Source organism: Rhipicephalus sanguineus, chromosome 11, assembly GCF_013339695.2.
Source record: "Rhipicephalus sanguineus isolate Rsan-2018 chromosome 11, BIME_Rsan_1.4, whole genome shotgun sequence".
NCBI lineage: Eukaryota > Metazoa > Arthropoda > Arachnida > Ixodida > Ixodidae > Rhipicephalus > Rhipicephalus sanguineus.
In genome coordinates, this window is record NC_051186.1 from 23918568 (window position 1) to 23937350 (window position 18783).

Genomic DNA, 18783 nt, shown 5'->3' on the forward strand with positions numbered 1-18783 from the left:
AGGTGAACCTGCGTTTCAGAAAAAAGGGCGTTTTAGATACACACACATGTACGGCCACACTCGTCACGGAGCTTGGCAAGTGAACCTGCGTACGAGAAAAGGGGGTGTCGAAATGCACACACATGCACAGCTGTTCCTTATGATGTTTCACTTGGGTGTGACTTATCCAACAGCGTTTTTGCAGTCTGGGCTCGAAATTTCCTCGGAAGTTTCGTAGTCTTGACGTGTAACCTGAACGAGTGCTCGCCCGCGAGCCACCACGGAAACGTTTCTTTCCTCTCCTTTTTTTTCCCCTGCATGCCATGCTACGTCGCTGTTTCAAAAGCGGCTACCCTGACGATTTTTATCGTTTCACTGCCCATTAGCTGCCGCGAACATAAGCTCCCGCAAATTAGTTCCTCGATACATACTTTTTTTCCCCGCTACGACCTCGACACAGCTTAAAGGCGCCTCCCTAAAAAGCTTCGCGATTTCTCCATGCCGCGAGCACAGGGGTGTTGCCACTCGGTCATTTTTTTTTGTCGCACACGGTGCTAAATTAATGAAATGACGCTTACGTACCCGATACAAAATGTCTTGAACACACTCGGTACTTGTCGGGGTCCATGGTTCCCGGCCGGCTGATCCGCGCGAGCCACTCGCGACGACGCTTTTCCGACAGGAGCTTCGTCTTCTCGCACTCCGTTGTGCGCACTTTCGGGACTTTGAAGAAGCCTGGATCTTTGCTGCTGCTTTCCATTTTCTTCTTTTTGGTTTGCGTACGGCTGCTGCAACCGACTATCGCACAGTAAACCACTGTCGCACGTAGTATTAGAATACGCGATCACGATAAGCTCGCCGAGTGCTCCCGTCAACGTGTTTCCCGTGCTCTGCCGGCTGACCGAGGACTTCAAAATGGCGAACTCTCCCACAATGCACCGCGCGCTGCCCGTCAATAAGCCTTCGCACGATGGCGCAAATACCGATGTGGAGTTTTACCTTGTCCGTAGACGTATTACCGTTTACGGAATACCGTAATACCAGCAACAACGCGCTGGTAGCGACCTTTCTTTTGTGTGTGTGTGACGCATCGTGCACTCATAGAGCACATAAAACTGCAATGACTATTGTGGTCGCTTCTATACTCACCGGAGTCAAAGAACATCTCGGGTTCAGGCTTAGCGAGCCACAGGGCCGCGTCCGCCATCGCCTGCTCACGTAGCGCACCGCACCGCGCGCGCTCAGCTAGCAAAGGCGTTGAGCGCCGCGCGGCAAAACAGGCAGTGTTCGATCTAACACACAAACACTTTATTTGCCTTTGGCGGCATCCCAACAGACAGCACAACGTCCGCTCCCGGGACACGGGGAAGCAAAGGGCTTCCCGCACGGACGGTACACCAAGGGGAAACCGCGAGCACGTCGCAACTGGCAATGGCGAGTTTCGACACGCCGCTCGGGAAAAGGTCTTGCGGCTGCGCACTCTCGCGATGAGTACTGGGCCTCGTCGCGAGAGCTAGGGCAAATCTCCGTACGCGTGGGCCTCCCAGGGCTTAAAGTCAGGAGGGGCTGTATGTATGTGCGTAAGTTTGTATATAGGCACCGCTCTCTGGCTTAACGTGCGGAACCGGAGCTAACACAAAGGTAAACACGCCCGCCGAGGAGGTACCCAGGCAGGCTACAGTCAGGCGATTCCCAAAGGGGACGTAGGATAAGAAGCCAGCGCATTTGCGAGGAGAGATACGGCTAGTCCCGGCGCGCACGTGTCTCGGTCACGCCGAATCCACGAGAACCGGCGCGTGGCGAAAGACGGCGCCACTGAACGGCGAAATACCCGCGCAGAGGCTTCGGGGGCGCCTCGGATCCCCACACGATTCATATTTTACTTTTCTACTGGCGTACAACCATGGGCGTCGGCAGGGGGGTGCAAAAGAGACCCTTGCTCCCCCCGCCCCAAGTAAAGTGGGCGAAAAGATACTTGCCGCCGGCAGGGACCAGCAAGTTATCTTTTCGTCCACTTTACTTTCTTCACATTTATATCCCAATTATTAAAAATAACATCTCCTGCACTTCCCTTGGCATTGTTGTCTGTTAGTTCTCATTAATATTGCGTCTAACAAAGAAAAACGAGCCCTTAAAAAGCCATTTTCTTTCCTTCAAACTTAGATCCACGGGATCCTGTGTGAAAGCCGCGAGGCGGAAAGTAACCCCATCCTTGTATTCTTCAGACTTCGTAACGAAGTACCACGCGAGAGAAACTTCGATGGCGTTCCTGGAAGACGATGACGCCAGTGGTGGGGATGTTTTTGTATCTAGCGTTTAGAAAATTCCGGCTCTGTCCTTTCTTTTTAATAGCGAAGCTGTTTAGCAAATCGTTCCTTGTCCGGCGAGCCAAAAAAAATTAAACCATCTCCCACTAAAGGGAACCATGTGGGGATGCGAAGCAGTGCTGGGTGTTCACTTGTGTTTACATTGTTGTTCCGTTTGTATGTTTCCGTGTATGTTTCATTTGTGTGTGGAATTGTGTGTATGTTGTGTACCGCTTATGTTACCCCCCCCCAGCTAGATGTTTCCTTTGCGCTTCGACTTCGCGTTGCCTCGCAGCTTCGAGATTCTCTTGCCGGCGTTGCCGTTTACGTTCAGCTTCGCGAGCGTCCATAGCACCGTTGCGAAGGAGAGTGCAACGGGAGCGAGCGCGCGCCGCATTATAGGAGCGCACGGCTGTGGCGGAGAGAGAGAAACGGGAGTGGAGAAATGAAGCGGAGGCAGCGCTCACGCCACCTCCTCCCACCTCCTCGCGTGAGCGCGAGGAGAGGGGGGGAGGCGTGAGGGAAGGACGGACACAGTCCCGAGCAAAAGCTGCTTCGCATCTAAAAACTCGGTCGGACATTCGCCACAGGAATTGGAAAGCCCCACTACCGAGTAAAAACGAGATCAAATTTCTTCACGAGGAGAAACTCGCGTCGGTCGTGTAAAAAAACTATCATCATCATGAGCGCAATAAGTCTGCAGGCACGCGCTCACTTCTTCGTCTTCTACTCAGCTCTCAGAACGAGTGCGCCAATTTGCCCGGCGTGGAATGCAATAACTCGAAATAGAGAAACAGAGACAAAAGGCAGACAGAAATAAGTACAAAGAAACATTATGAAAACTTAAACTGCGCTTAGGACGAGACACCAGAGTAGAAGCAGACAGGACGAACGCAGACTAACAACTGATTTATTGAAATCACATAAACTTCCCTCCTGGAACAATGCGCGTGCGCAAAAAACAGCCATGACCGCGTTGTTAGTCTGCGTTCGTCCTGTCTGCTTCTACTCTGGTGTCTGGTCCTAAGCGCAGTTTCATAATATGTCTTACCAATTAGCCCCTCAACACACGTTCCTAGAAAGAAACAGACACAAAAAAGAGATAGATAACATAACAAGACAGCATAGGGCGCCATTAAGCTATGCACCAACTCGCCCAACGTCACACTCTGCTAAAGGTGGCACCACTGGTCGTGTGACACATTCCCGCAATAAGTGGCGCCACTGGTCATGTGACACATTCTAGCCATAAGTGGCGTTACTGGTCATGTGACCCGTTCCCGCCAAAACAATCACGTGCTATCGTACCACCTGTTTGTACTCCTCCTTCGATCACGCCACCTCCAGTAGCAGTCAGCCCGAGAGCCTCTTGTTGCCTGTTTGGAACAACACACCAATGGACGCGAAAGACGCCACTGTCACGTGACACTTTGCCGTTACAGCCACGTTCAATCCAAGTCCAACCTCACCACAGCCAAGTTCTGCCTACACTCTAAGCCGCAAAGGTGCGAAATGGGAGTAAGTGCTGCATTTCGTCCCCGCAACAGGTAGTTAGTCCCCGGAGGGATTAACTTCAAGACGAGGGTGCCGTGTGCAAAGTGAGGGAGGAACTGTTAGACCACAGGGAGCAACGTTTACTCCCACGGAACTTTCCGGCGCAGTGGCGGCCTCGAACGAATGGTCAGCATGCGCGTATTCAAAGAGTCCGCTAAAGAAATGAACTGTTAACAGTTTATTTAGGTGTAAACGGTCTTGTCGACTACGGCAACTGCGGCAGAAGTAAAGTAATATCGTTCATACGGCATAATAATAAAGAAATGCGAAAAAGCTCCCACACACAAAAAAAAAAAAAATGTGCTCGCGCCCAAGTTGTATCAATGCGCAGCGGGGTGTTCTCGTCGTATGCATGGCAAGCTAGGACTCGGCGGTTTTGCGGTGTGTTGTGGATGTGTTCTCGTTTCGTGGTTGCGATTGCTGTCACTTGTGGTGCACTGAATCATCTTCGCGCTGTGGTAAACGTGATCTGCTACTGGAATGAAGTGCTACGCTATCGAAATGCTACGCGCCGACTGGGACGTCGCCTGAGAGGTGAGTGTAAACAAGGCTGCCATCACTCCGCGTGATTTTACCTGTGTGCAGTTGATATGTAACGGTCACCGCTTGTTTAACATTCACGTTCTGCGCGAACAAAACGCGCATGATTGATGAGCTCGCGCGATACAGCGTCGCGAATGCTGCCCCGCCTGCTATAGAATTATAAGCATGGTGGTTGGGCCATCGAAACATGGTAACCTCGGTGAAGGTTCAACATTAGCTGTAGCAAGTATAGCTGTTCAAAAATAGTTTTGTTTTCAGTGCTGCCCAAATAAGCGTTGTTTATCAGAAATATTCGCGACTATATAAAAGAAAGTTGACGCAAACCCCGCACAATATCTTCTATTGCAATGTAAACAAGTCATTTGGGAAGATTGGCTGTTAAAACACTATGTCAAGCTAAAGACTTAGCACTACTAACCCGGGCAGTCGGCGACGGCATCGGCGATTTCGCTCGTTTGTAGCGATGCTAGGAATCATTTCATTTTTCTCTCTCTCAAATGAAGAGCAAGCTTTATTGATAAATAAGTGGGCCCACTAGCGTGTCGATGTGAAAGAGTGAAACGTTAAACTCGAGGACGGGTTTTTCGAACTTCATAACACATTCTGAATTGTTCCATTGCACTATATGACAGGTTCTGTGAAATAGCAGTTTTCGTCTAATTTTTACGCATGCAGCATTTCTAACAGACGCCTTGTGACGTAACTGCAAGTGCACGAACAGTTCTGCTGGAAATAATAATGCTTCTGCAATTACTTTTTCAGGAAATCGATGAATGAGAGCGTTGCGCCTCCTGAGAAACGTCTTCAACATCTTGCAGCTATGAACACGCTCTCAGCAGCTGTCGATGGTGCTGTTGCACTTCCTGACGTCGGCTGGACAGCATCCATTCGGATAAAACATCGCACTTTTCATTGTTTCTCCTATAAAGCAGGGAAACCACCCTATCTTCTGTATTCAACAAAATTGTTCAATTTATGTGTACGCACGATGCTGCAGAATTGACACGAGTCGTTGAATAAGCTTGGTTGTTTCTTTAGACGTTTTCGTTTTTTTGTCATTAAACAGACATTTTCGCTGAACAATATAACCAACCGTGTTCTGTACAGTGAGAAGCGAGCAAGCTTGGCACGTCGACGGGAGCATATATGAGAACGTTTATATATACATACATTCATCAAGCGCCCAAATTCGCTCGAAACACGCGCGCAGAAAAACCAATCCAACGCATTTTACATTTTCATGAACGTGATCACCGAATGGTTGCTTGCGAAACACTGAAGGCTGACGTCTAATATAAGGAATCTTGCTACTTTGACTAACATGGCAGAACGCGCAGCTTCCAGGCGGTGCCTGTATATATATATAGCCCCGGTAATATTCACTCTGCTACGTACTGGCGTGTGGTATAATGGTTAGCGTACGCGACTGCTGATTCAATGGTCATGAGTTCGAATCCTGTGTGTTTGTTGGTGAATTTTCTGTAGTTTACTTCTGAATTTGTTTCTGTGTATTAATTGTATATGTCGTCAAATGCGTGTATCAACCTCCAAATTCTCGGTAATTCAGCCAGAAACTGTAATAAATTGATTTTTTTTTATTGAGAAGGAGCGACTGTTACTCCCATCAGGGGTAACAGTTCGTCCCTACGCAGCTACCATGCAAAAAGAGAAATGAATCAGTTACTCCCTAAAAGGGGTAACTTTTACACCCCGACATTTCGTCCCTCAAAACAACTGAGGACTAACAGTTCGTCCCCTGACAATTACTCCGTAAAGGACGAATCGTTCATCCTTTAGGGAGTAATGGTTGTGGCAGTGCAGTTACCCCCCAAAAGGACGAACCACAGACCCCTTTTCGTCCTTTGCGGCTTAGAGTGTAGATACAGCAATAAATAAGCTTGAGACCGGTCAGCTTCGCTGTGTATCGAGCTTTGCGCGGAGCAGTGCAAGCTTTGAGCCATTTTTTTCCTTCTTCGCTTCCTACAAAATGTCTGTGGGAAACAATAGACTTTCAGTCGGCAGCAGCGCTCGTCTTCGTCGTCTCAATGTCCCTCGTATACTGCTTCGCGCTGCACCACGCTAACAAAAATGGAGGGTCAACTAGCCCCCAAACCACTACTCGTCGTCGGAAAAGCTCGGCTTGATTTGTGTCGACCAACGTCGGTTATTACAGCTTATCGCTTCGCCACTCGACGGCGCGAAGCAACACTCAAAGGCAAGCCTGTTTATGCTCAGATGAAGTACATGTTTTGGATGTCGCGCACGGTAAGGAGACATCCTCAAACGTAACGTACGCAGCGCGCGTAGAGCCTTGCGCACACTAAACTAAGCTCCCATCTTCCACTTCCTGCCGTTTTTGAGGCATCTAAGGTTTTCGCCAGAGCAGGTGCAGGGCCCTAAGAATGAAAACAATACTTCGTTCTGCTAGTCTGTGATAGCGGACATACTGTTGTTGTCATTTAGAAAATCATTTTTCTGCTCAACTTCTTCACGCTCTGTACTTCCTAATCACGAAATTTCATCGAGCACATGAGGGCCCCTTGCTATATAATAGAAGTTTCCTGCACGAGCACAGACATTGTGCACTATACGTGCACGACTAAAAAGTGCAAGGTACATTCGCTTAGCACAGAGGCGCGGATTAATTCACATGCGCGATTTAAGCCTGAAACTGGTAGCATGTGCACAAGCGGCAACACAGCGGTAATGACACCATAGGCTGACGGTCACAGAAACGGAGACCACATTACGCACAACCACGGAGGTTTCAAAAAGAATTCTGGAGTGGAAGCTCTCGAAACGCCTTGCCAGCTCAGAAACATGCTCTTTTCTGGTGGTGCCTACTTAGAGATCAAATGGCTTTGATCTGTTAGTGTAAATGCTACGTTAAATATAAAATAAAAGATCGTTGTTGCCGACAAAAGTAACCTGTCGAGAGGAGTATTGGCGACTGATATCCAATCAAATTTGCCATGACTTTGAGGCTTATTTACAAAAACTAGTAACACAAGGACACACTTGCAGCAGTATGTGACCCGTAAAAGTTGCCATATTAAACTTCTCTGGCGTGCGTGGAAAGCGCTCGCTTTCCTTCGCCAAACCCGGTGATTTATCGTGCCCCTACTAAGATGGCGGGCACAGCCGCCATCTTTTGGTGGGCACGGCTTCACTATTGCGCAATAATCGCCACTCCAGCAATTTTTTTTAACCTCCTTGCGTACAACACATGCCAGATAAGCGCCGCAGCTGACGCGTGGCGGCACTAACTTGCGATATCGGAATAAATCTTCCCCTTACAACATCACGGTAACATCCCAGGCTCGTGCTCAGAACGCGGGATAAATTAAGTAAACGCAACACACCAGGCTTGACACTTATTGCGTGATCGCTGAAAAATTTCAATCTGCTCAAGCGTTTGAAACGCAAACCATGAAACTCCTTTTTCAGCATTACAAATTGATTTTTAAAGTTTGTGCGCCTGAGAGGGCCCCATTGCACAACGAATAATAAGTTTGTGTTAATGGCGCGCTGTTTACGATACCAGCAATATTCAAGCGAAATATTCAAGTACGTATCTCGCATAACAAGGAGCAGTGGGTCGGGGTCCACTTGCTGCATCTGATGTTTCTAATCCGAAGGCGTCGTCATTTCCTTGGGAAGCCTAAAAAGGCGGAAACACTGCGCGCTGCTGTTTGAGCAGCCAATCGCGCAACAACAACCCATCGCACGCAACGAATTCACGCATGAATGCGAGGAGCGGCTTCGCACATGAGCTTCGCAGCCTCGCTCCTCAGCAATCATGCAGCGCGCCGTCGCGGCTCCGCCAGACTACGCGCCACGCTGCCGCCCGCCGCCGCCGGCGAGGAGAGAGGGTTTACGTCACGAGAAGAGGGCGGTACTGGGGTACACTCTAAGAAAAGATCGAGTAAAAAGGGCGTCTTTTTGTCCCACAACAATAATCGTCATCTGGCTTGCTTGCGTTTCCTTTCTTGAAAACTCGGCGCTGGCCACTTTCCTGCCAAGAATGCTATGTCACGCTGATAGCGCGCATGTCGTTCGTGACCAGAAAGTGCCGGGCGCGCGGCGACAGTGCAAGGAAAGGAAGGCAAAATAAATGACGATTATTGTTGTGGGACAAAAAGACGCCCTTTTTACTCGATCTTTTCTTAGAGTGTAGGGCGCGGCGAGATGTCTGAATACATCCAGAGTTACTGTATATAGGTAGCATATACACAGTAACTCCAAGTACATCAGCTTAGAATAAAATGATGGATTTCACCTTCGAGTCAGCTGAAGTGGATGCGTAAGGTACCCTGAGAGTTTTCTTACTCATTTGCAAGAAAAGCTTGGTTAAGTCTGGTTTGGTGGTCAGGTTAGTTTTGTTAATTCGGGTTGAACCCTTGAAGCATAAGGGCACCTGATGAGGAAATGGAAGTTTTTTGATGGGAACTCCTTAAAATCGGGTTTCGGTAGATCGTGTTTCAACAGTATATTAATATACAGTTATTGTCCTTATCACCGATTTTGAGGTTGAGCCAAAGTGATTTGTGGAATACAGCAGTCACTTTTCAGCCAACAAACCGGAATGAAGCTTATATTTCATTTAAGCTGTTTCTTATGAAAGCATAAGGGGTTCAACGGCCCTAACAAGGGATGCCACAGCGCATCCTTACACTCAGTCAGCTTCAAAATGTGGCTGGGCAGCCATTTCAGCAGGTTTGCCTTTTCAGAGTTTCAATTCAGAAAAAAGCAAAAGCGGTGATACAATATAAGCGGGACCACTGTGAGTTGGTATAAGTATTCACCGGCGTGGTATGCTGGTGTGCATACCACGCCGGTGACTTGTCACATCCCGCTAACTTTGCTAATTCGTAATCATCACACAGACTTGCTAAATTATTGGCTGGTTTTATAGAATGTGTGGCTAAATGTTGAATTCATAAGTTGGTGACCCTGCACACAACCATGATAAAATGCAAGTGAGACAGACAAGGACAGTAATGTTCACTTTATTCCACACATCTAAAAAGGCCACTAGTGAAGTCATACATAGTGTAGCACGTGCATACAAATCTACTTGGTCTTTGCAAACTGCTTCAGGAACACTGGAAGCATTGAGAGTTCTTGCTTCTCAAGTGCATTATATGTATCTTTTATTTTGGTTGTAAATAGGCCTGTTTCATTGAGAAAAAAACAAAACAAATGGGGATAATTATATTTTTTTTTGCTCTGACTAGATAGTGCGAACGCATTCCTGCCTTTGCAATGATCTTGCATTGACGTTTTGCACTTACCGAAATCGTGACTCAAGGCAGCATGAAGTTGTGCTTTATAATAAATATTACAGTAAAAAAACAAAGTTAATCTGCCACCGTGAGTTGTTTTTACTTAAAACTGATAATCTTCAACAAAAAAAGGGTGCTTGACCACATCATCAAATAGAGAGAAATAATAAAAATGCTCTAACAGAAACATCTAAAAAAAAATCATTCCCAGTGAGAAGGTGGGCTATAGTTTGCAACAACGGAATAACAAAGATGTGGCCGTTTGCACGACTTTAAAAAAATATTAACAAGCTCTATAGGAAATAGTATTGATAAACTGTTTTTTTTTTCCTCTCCAAGAGTCACAATGTTAACAGGATGGGAAGAGGTAAACATGTCATCCATTTTCAGAGACATCCCCAATACAGACAGCACAGGCGTTGCGTGTGTACTATTTAGTAGAAAAATATTTCCTCTACAGCTACAAATAAGCCACAGAAATCACAGCATCAAGGCAATTGTGGCCTACCTATCTTTCCAAGCCACTTCCTCAAGCAGATCCATGCCAAAAATGAAGAAACGAATTTCGCAACACAGACTGAATGCACTGAGATGCAACGTTAAGATAACTCACCCAGATGCCAACAGTGCAATCTTTTTAAAAAACATGGTTCGTGTGGTGGGAATAAGGCACAATACACTTCTCTCAAGGTACTTAAGTATATTTGTAAAAAAAAATTGAGCTATACTTTTTTTATGATGGTTACAAGCTGCATGATGCCACCCTTGGATGGCTGAACACAGTTTCTTGCGACTTCTAAAACTAGCCTGTTCACTTATGTTCCTTTTTTTAAACATTTTTCATGATTTTTTTCAAGCAGCGCATTGTAACACGCAGCATTTTAGAAACGGTTCAATGGTACGTACTATCACGCTCTGACGCAATGTGGTGTGCTAACAAACTAAACCTTGCTTTTACATGCCTGACTTGTTGCAACTGGATTTCAAATTATAAAAACTTGTAAAGGGCCCAGAATGGCACATTAATAAAATCAAGTGTCAACAAATGATGCTCACAGACTTCACAGCTACGATGTTCTACAGTGATACAAGGGGAAATCTGCCAATTGCAACTGTTATGCAAACACCAAACCTCACTAGGAAAGCTTTCAGTTCCCAGTGCGATTTATCTTTGACCACACTGTCTCAAACTGTAGACAATGAAGCTAGAATGTCAGAAAGAAGGTGTGAGAATCAGTGTTTCAGACCTCGGTATGATTTCTCGCAAGATGCTCTGATTGAGAGTCCAGAGAATAATGAAAAATCTACAAAAACAGCAACGGCTAAACAATAACATGCATTAAAGAACACAATGCACCGCGTGAAAGAAAGAAAAACGCATGCCATGTAAGCTCTCTCTTCCACACCAAGTTAGCATACAAAACACTTTGCACTTAATGCTGCAGAACAAGACAAGGACAACAAACTAAGCACTTAACATGTTCACCAACATAAAAAAACCTGCATGCAATACATGTTCAAAACTTGATTTGGCCCCTGTCTCATGGGAAAAGAAAGGTGTGTGTGTGTGTGTATTATATATCTTTAAAAATAGGGTAAGAGAAAGAAAGGTTGCCTACTACAATGGAAGTCACTGGCATAACGAGTACGTTGAAAATGGCCAAGTTTCAAAAGCTCTTTCTCTTAAAGAGCAAGCCATGTCCTATCATGTGCAATCTATTCCACAGGGTGACAATCTGAAACAGAAGAAGCTTTGTGAGTGGTGTTACAAATGACAGCTACGCTTCACAAGTTTTCACTACCATAACTACTCCAAGAGCTTTTTTTTTTCTTTTTAATGGTACTGCTTCCAAGCAAGTATTGTAATTAGTGCTCTACTTTCATAAAATATGACTGGTACAGCCATTATTTTGATGACTGGAAGTTTGTCAACTTGATGAAGGATGGCCATTGTGAAAAAATCCATCAGGAAGGACAACGAAAGATGCAGTAAAATGAGCTATTTAAGTGTCTGTATCCTTGTGACATTAATAATGAAGAAGCTGAGTCCCTTTTTTACCTTGTGATTTAAACTACAACTGATCTGGAACTCGGCAACTGCACTGTGCTGTAGCTGCCACCACCTTTCATAGTTGCTGTAATTGTTTCTTTTTGACAAGAGGAGACAACTGCATTAGAGATTAGCAGCAGGAAACCATACAGTCAAAAACTTGAAATCAAAAACAATAATAAACACACTGAACACAACCCCAATATGTACGAGCTAAGACAAAATATGTCGTGACATATTAAAGAAAGTAAAAACATGCAAATGCTTCCTGGTCGCGCGTTTACTGACAAAGGCATTGTCATTGTGTTCTTCTACCAGATGAAACATGATTATTGTGGAAAGCACATGAACAGTGCACTGTGAACTTTTGGAATATCTGCTTATCAAAATGGAGTGCTTCATTTTTGCATATGCAAGTAACAGTAATTTGCAACTACAAGAAGCACGAAACATCTATTTCAGCAGCTATTAACATGCTTATGTTTTCATCTTGTAACAGTAACGTGTCCCCACAAGTTGAAAGAATAAATAATGATGAAACTGCAAACTTTCTTTAACCAAAGCAAATGAATTTCAACTGAACACCTTTGAAAATCGAGGCACTCTTCCTTTTATAGAGTAAGTGTGTTGCACTTGTAATTGATAGTCCCATGCCTTCGAATTTCTTACAATGAGGCTTTTCATACTGGCATGTCTTGTGTGTGCAAAGCACAATAACAATGCATGTTGAGATAACCCTAAGAAAATGCACGCGAGAAATGTTGGTGTGCCATCTCACTGTGCAATAATGGAGAAAAAGCATGGCAGATACACACCACAAACAAGGAGATGTCAGATAGAAAACCTACACACACATCAACATGAGAGCGCGATGAGTCAAAAGTGATGTCCCGAGTGAAATGATGCTGCTCGTTGCTTTTTGAGGTTTGTGGCAGTGTTTTTTGTTGTTGTTTTCTTGTGGGCTCCTCCTCTGCTTGAGCATTCAATGCAGTGTGCTGAGAGGGATGTTCTGCCTAGCTGGATGGGCATGCAATCATGGATCACTTCGGCCAGTCAAGAGGCTTCTCGTCTGGGACCTCATCGCACCATGGGGCTGATTCAAAGCAAACAGATGTGTCAAATTGTGCAGCAGGGCTGCACCATGGTCACTTAAATAGGTGGCGGTCCATGTGTATATCTGCAAGGAAGCGGGCAAGGCAAGGTTTTTGTGTAAGAAAAAAGGAATACTAGTGCATCCTTGCCACTGTGGCAGACACAACTTTTTGTTTCAGTGCACATGCCTCTGCAGTTCTCCCTCTGCTGCTGGCAAAAAGCACTCAAAGTGAGTCACTTGTTGCTGTCATTTCGTCTCTCACAGGCTACATTACAAGAGTTGCACGTATACATTCAGTTCAACAGGAAAGCAAATAAGAGTTGTAAGATGTCTGCACAACAAACCATTATGTGGTTGAACTGTATTAGCTGTACCTCAACAGGTAAATCAAAGGTGGCTGGGAGCTAAACTGAAGCTATGACTTAATGCTACTGAGTGAGAAATGTTTACTAAGCACATTATCGACCTTTCTTCTGTGGGCTCTGTGTTGGCTAGAGTCAACTGAAGCTTAATGAGACATTGAAAGAACGCAGGAATGAGCTTGTTGGTAGCGATACATGTGATAGTTGATCCAACGTATGTAGCGCATAAGGTGTACCTGAGCTGTGGTCCAAATGGTGAGTGAAAGTTGTTGAGCAGGTCACAGCAGTGCGGTTCCAGGAGGCAGGCAACGCAGTAGAGCAGCACCAATGCCACCTGGACGGGCAGTGCAGCTTTGAGCACCCGCCAGAGACGCCTTCGCCGGCTGCCAGCCCCCGTGGAGTCTCCCGACAGAGCCCGTGATGACAACGTGCCATTTGTTACCATCTGGCTGCGGGACTGCTCTGTCACTCTGCCAACTTTCCCACTGAATACAAAGAGATATGAATCAACGCTAGAAGCAAATAAACAACAGAACACCATCTTTCAAATTACATGTACAAGGTCGTTCACTCTTAAGGTTAACCACAGAGCAAGGATTCCTGAGGGGGTGAAAGGGTGCTCGCTCGGGAATCCCAATAAGTCACGGAACTGGGCACAGCACTGATGCGCCCTCGGAGAAGGAAGAAACAGATGCGTCGCGCTCTCTGATGAAGCTCGCCGTTTCAAGCGCCATTTGATGCTGATTTGCTGCTAACGCATTATGCACGAATCGTTGCGTTTCCTGTGAAAAAGGGCACCACATACAGGGAAATTATTTGTGTGGTATGCAGAATGCGAAATCTATATACATATTCTTTATAATGCGAGCTTGATAGGAGGGCACGTAGCACGTCGGCAGGATAACCGGTGGTCATTAAGGGTAACTGACTGGATTCCAAGAGATGGCAAACGTGTGAGGGGGAGACAGAAAATTAGGTGGGTAGATGAGATTAAGAAGTTTGCAGGTATTACGTGGCAGCAGAAAGCACAGGACCAGGTTGATTGGCGGAACATGGGAGAGGCCTTTGCCCTGCAGTGGGCGTAGACAGGCTGATGATGATGATGATGATGATAGGTTAGGCATGATTTGTTCCAATGAATGTCATCGGTTCATATTCAGGTTGCTCTTACTACTGCTTTCTCTTCGCGCCTTTGATGGCAATTGCTGGGAACAACTAGTTCCTGCGATAGTATTGCATGAGGTGTTTGACATCTGTAGCACATGCTGGCAAAAAAAAAAGGTGCATGGAATGCACTATGCTTTTTCTGCAGCTTGTTAGTAAATCTTCAAGCATGACAATTCCTTTTCTTTGCTGTTGCTAATTACACCTACTGCAAGAACACAGCGAATTTTGTACACAGCTTCCCAATCCCTCGCTTAGCACCCTGTCGGTCGAAGTCTGTAATATACCAGCACGGCCATAATGCTAGACCTCTTAGTAACAGCTTCACAGCTTCCATTCCAAAGTCCTTGTTCCATGCTAAGAAAAATTGAAGCACACTTTGTAAATTCCAAAGTGTGTTCGGCAAAAGCATGTGGCCATTCGACAGACTATGCCATGGTACCGGGGGAATCCACATTCTTGGGGTGCTTCTCCGAACCGCTTGTCGTGGAATCATCACCAGGCCACTTGGGAGCCATCCAACTAATTCGACTGGACGCCGCCGCGTTGTGCAACAGTTGCGCAACTGCTGCTATGCGCCACTGTGCCATCACGTGATTGCTGAGAGTGGGAGGGGGAGAGACCACAGCTGGCACCCTGTTCCAGGGCACGAACGGACGGACGGCGGGTTCCGTGAGTATGAGACATTAAAGGCATTCCCCTTATTTTAAACACAAACCTAAATGATAATGAACAAGCGCAACCGAAATAGACATCACGCACATGCTGAACTTCCAATTCATTTTCAATGTGTGGATGAATTAAACACAGAAGGTTGCACGAAAAAGAGCCAAACTCTTTTTCGTGCAACCTTCTGTCCCTTGAATTCAAAAGCATATTCAGCGCTAGCATACAAGGATGTATGAGAGAAAACATCACAAGAGCAAAAAAAAAAGAAAAACATGACTATTTTTAGTAAGAATGGCAGACTGGGCTTGTTGGTTTAACATATTTGAAGTTTTAAGGCGCGAATAAGACACGGACGAAGAATAGGAACACACACATGGACCGCCACTTCCAACATAGATTTGTTGGAGCGCCACTTCCAACAAATATATGTTGGAAGTGGCGCTCCGTGTGTGTGTTCTTATTCTTCGTCCGTGTCTTATTCGCGCCTTAAAACTTCAAATTCGACTATTTTTAGGTGTGGCGGTTTCATGCTGCCAATTTCCCAAGCGACTATGTACTTTCTTCTATTGAGTACCAGGCTCGAAGTGCACTTGTACCTATTACATCGGTGGGTACTCCGCAGCAGTAATTCTGTGCCTCCCGCAGCAGCGGCGGATGATTAAGGGGGGCCTTTAAGGTAATAAACTGAACTGATCATCCTCAATACTAAAACAACTTTCACTGCTTGACTATTTCAGCCAAGGTTGTGGTTGGTTAAGGTGCGCCCAGGGGCCTTCACACAACCTTTTAGGGCGACGTTTTGAGATGAGCACCCATAAACAACCGAGCGCCAGGTCGGTGTACTCCTCTACCCCTTAGAAAAAACCGCTGGGTTTCCGGTCGGCACTGGGAATCGAACCCGGTACCTACCACACTGGAAGTAGATGCTCAACCATGTAGCCACTGCTGTATTTAGAAAAAAATATGCAAAAGTCCTGGAAGCCTTTTTTTTTGGAGAGCTGCATCGCCTCCACTGTGAAGAGTTCGTCCGTTGGAATGGAAGAATCAAATAATCTGGCGCCTTGTTGATTGTCTTCACTTCAATATTTGTTTATCAATATACAAGATTAAAATGAAAGGAATAAAGTGTCCAAATGCATCGATATAAGTAGAACCTCGTTGATACGTTCCCGCTTACGATTTCCCGGCTGCTACGCTCGAAATCGCGAAAATTAAAAATAACCCAATACAGCTGTGTGTAATACGTTCCCGGAAAATACGATTATTCGGCAGCAACGTTCAGCACCGCGGAAAACTGGTCGTATGATACGTTTTGTACTCAGAAACTCTCATACAGGGGTGCAAAAAGGGCCCTCTCGTGTACTTGTGAAGCGCGAAGTGGCAGACAGCCGCCGCGTGGCGACGGCAGCTTCTCCGCAGTGCCTTTCCCCCCTCCGCGCTTTCTCTGCTTTGCTCAATTGCCCCCTCCGCGTCCTGTCCGAATTGCTCGATCGCCTTTCTGTCAACCACACACCGACCCGAAGGTAGGCGGTGACGCTGGCCGTCAAAATCTTCAAACGGCTTGCCGCGGAAACGCACATGCCGCTGCCGCATCGCCACCGCTGCACAACACGCCGCGACCCGTAACCATAGCAACGCCGCCATTGTGCCTAGTCAATATGGCCGATAATTTCACCCACACTTTTCTGCCGGAGCGCATTCGTTTTTGGGTTGCTCCGCCCGGCGCAATTCCAGTCGTCGTTCGTATTTCTCAGGCTGGGCAATTCTGCCTACCAGCGGGTCGTCAGAAGCTGCCAGGAAAGATTTGTTCTGGAAGATATCTGGGAGATTTCTGGTTATCAGACGCCAAAACGAGACGATGTGCGTTCGCCGTCATCTTTGTAAGGACTCGACAGATCGCAGTACGGGCGCTTGGGGACTTTACCTTCGGTTGCCATTACGCCGGGCGTTATCTTTTAAAGCCCGTTCCGCCGTGCGAGATGGTGCGATTACGAGTGGCGGCGAACATACCAGCGCATGTCTCAAGTTAAGACAGAACGCAAACTGATCAGCGCAAGTGTGCGACGTAGTACGCGATAGCCGCGAGCAGCTATCGCTTTCGGGGACGCTTATCACTTTCGCGAGATTTCGCATATCGTGTCGTACCGCGATTGTTACGTGCACTGCGAAGAGTTGAGCTTGTTAAGGCTTCAGAGGGGCGGCAGTTTTCTTCACGGACGGGGCGAGTCACGCTTGACCTTGTGAATGTACGTGATCGTATCCCAAATGCGTATGCTCGAGAATATCACTTCTGCTCTTCGGCAAACCTAGCCCCATATTTCCAAGCGGCAATGCAGAAAGAACCGACGCTCACGCGGCGCAAAGTTTCGTCTGCTAACATGGCGGTAGCGTTTCTTTACGTTTACGCTGGTTGTCCCAGAGTTCGATTTTGCCATATTCGGGTTGTCTCGGGATTTCAATACACATGACCACAACGTTATTTTCGGTCAGGACCGGAACTAGCTGGCTCACCTATGGCGGCCAGCGAGATGCCAGGAGTTCGAAAATCGAAGAGTCCCTCCATGTTTTTTGAGAAATGTTTTTTGCCCTTGCACCTCAATATGGGCTCGTCAGCCTCAACTTTTACTGGACTCTGATCGTACGTTTATTTTCCGCGTTTTTTTCGGAAACGTATCAACGAGGTTCTACTTATTTATCTTTGCATAGCGTAGTAGGTCCAAGACTCCAAGAATATGCCGTAAAATTCCGAGCAAGTGCCGTCCCTACGGGGTGACCTCATCCGACAAGACTGGGGGGGGGGGGGGGGGGGCTTGCTCGGTCATGGATCAAAATTCAAGATGGCAGCAGAAGAGCCACTCAGTATAGAGGCACACCTGTGCTTCTAATGAAATGCTTTATTGAACACACATGCATTCACTGTTTATTCACCTCATCAGGTAAATAAAAAGAGTGAATGAAACAGTGAAAAGTGAAGGAAACAACAATTTGTATTAAGATTTCACGTTAAGATTTAAAGACAAACGGTAGCGCGGCACAATTATTGCGCCGCGTCGTTGTCGTCGTGATCACTCTTGGGACTTCGGCGGTGGCGGCGCACAGGTCTACGCTTGAGTGCACTGCTCTCTCTTTATCCCCCAAGACTGAAAACTGAAGCACGAGAACTGTGTGTGTTCCGGGCTAGTGAAGAAATCATCACAATCTTAAATCTCACCTAGAGAGATCTTCAAGTGCCCCTTGCCTCGCCTCAGCTCAATCAACCCACTGCGTGCAGATTCCCTCATCTGATGAATCCACTAAACACTCAGCCATGCATGATGGCCCCATTGCTGCCATTTATAACAGCCCGCCTAGGCTGAGTCCACAATGCTAGTTTGTTTCAAGAAAAGATTGAACATGCCATTTTAGGAATCCACTGCATGACGGTACTTCATTCACACTGCAAGGTCTCACCTTATTGAAGGCTTCTCCAATGAACACGGATCTTCTGCTTTGCTCTCCAACAATGTCTGCCGAATAGAAAGAAAAAAAAGTAAAGGCATAGGTGACAAAAATATACTATACTCAACTACTGGAGCCTGTAATGTTCAAGATCTCATAATAATCCAGAATAAAAAAAAAAAGATCCAACATGGTTTTTAACCGACAACTGAGCACCAATGCTTAACATATCCAATTAACCAAATTAATCAATGAGCTCATACAGTAGCTCAGCCGAAGCTAAGTGCCATCAGTTATAATTAAGACTATCAAGGCCTCGTGCACACATACAAAAATATAT

At 46.3% G+C, this 18783-nt stretch overlaps 1 protein-coding gene across 3 annotated transcripts in view; it reads right to left on the reverse strand.

Annotated features, from left to right (window-relative positions):
* Positions 1-9375: 9375 nt before the first annotated feature.
* Positions 9376-18783, reverse strand: part of LOC119374082 (uncharacterized) — a 471916-nt gene continuing 462508 nt past the window's right edge. For all 3 annotated transcript variants that reach the window (XM_037644139.2, XM_037644141.2, XM_037644140.2), the window contains 3 exons: positions 18456-18511; positions 13409-13657; positions 9376-12894 (listed from right to left, as the gene is read on the reverse strand). In XM_037644139.2, coding sequence (XP_037500067.1) covers positions 12867-12894; positions 13409-13657; positions 18456-18511 — 333 coding nt within the window. In that variant the 3' untranslated portion in view covers positions 9376-12866. The remainder of the gene's footprint in view (positions 12895-13408; positions 13658-18455; positions 18512-18783) is intronic.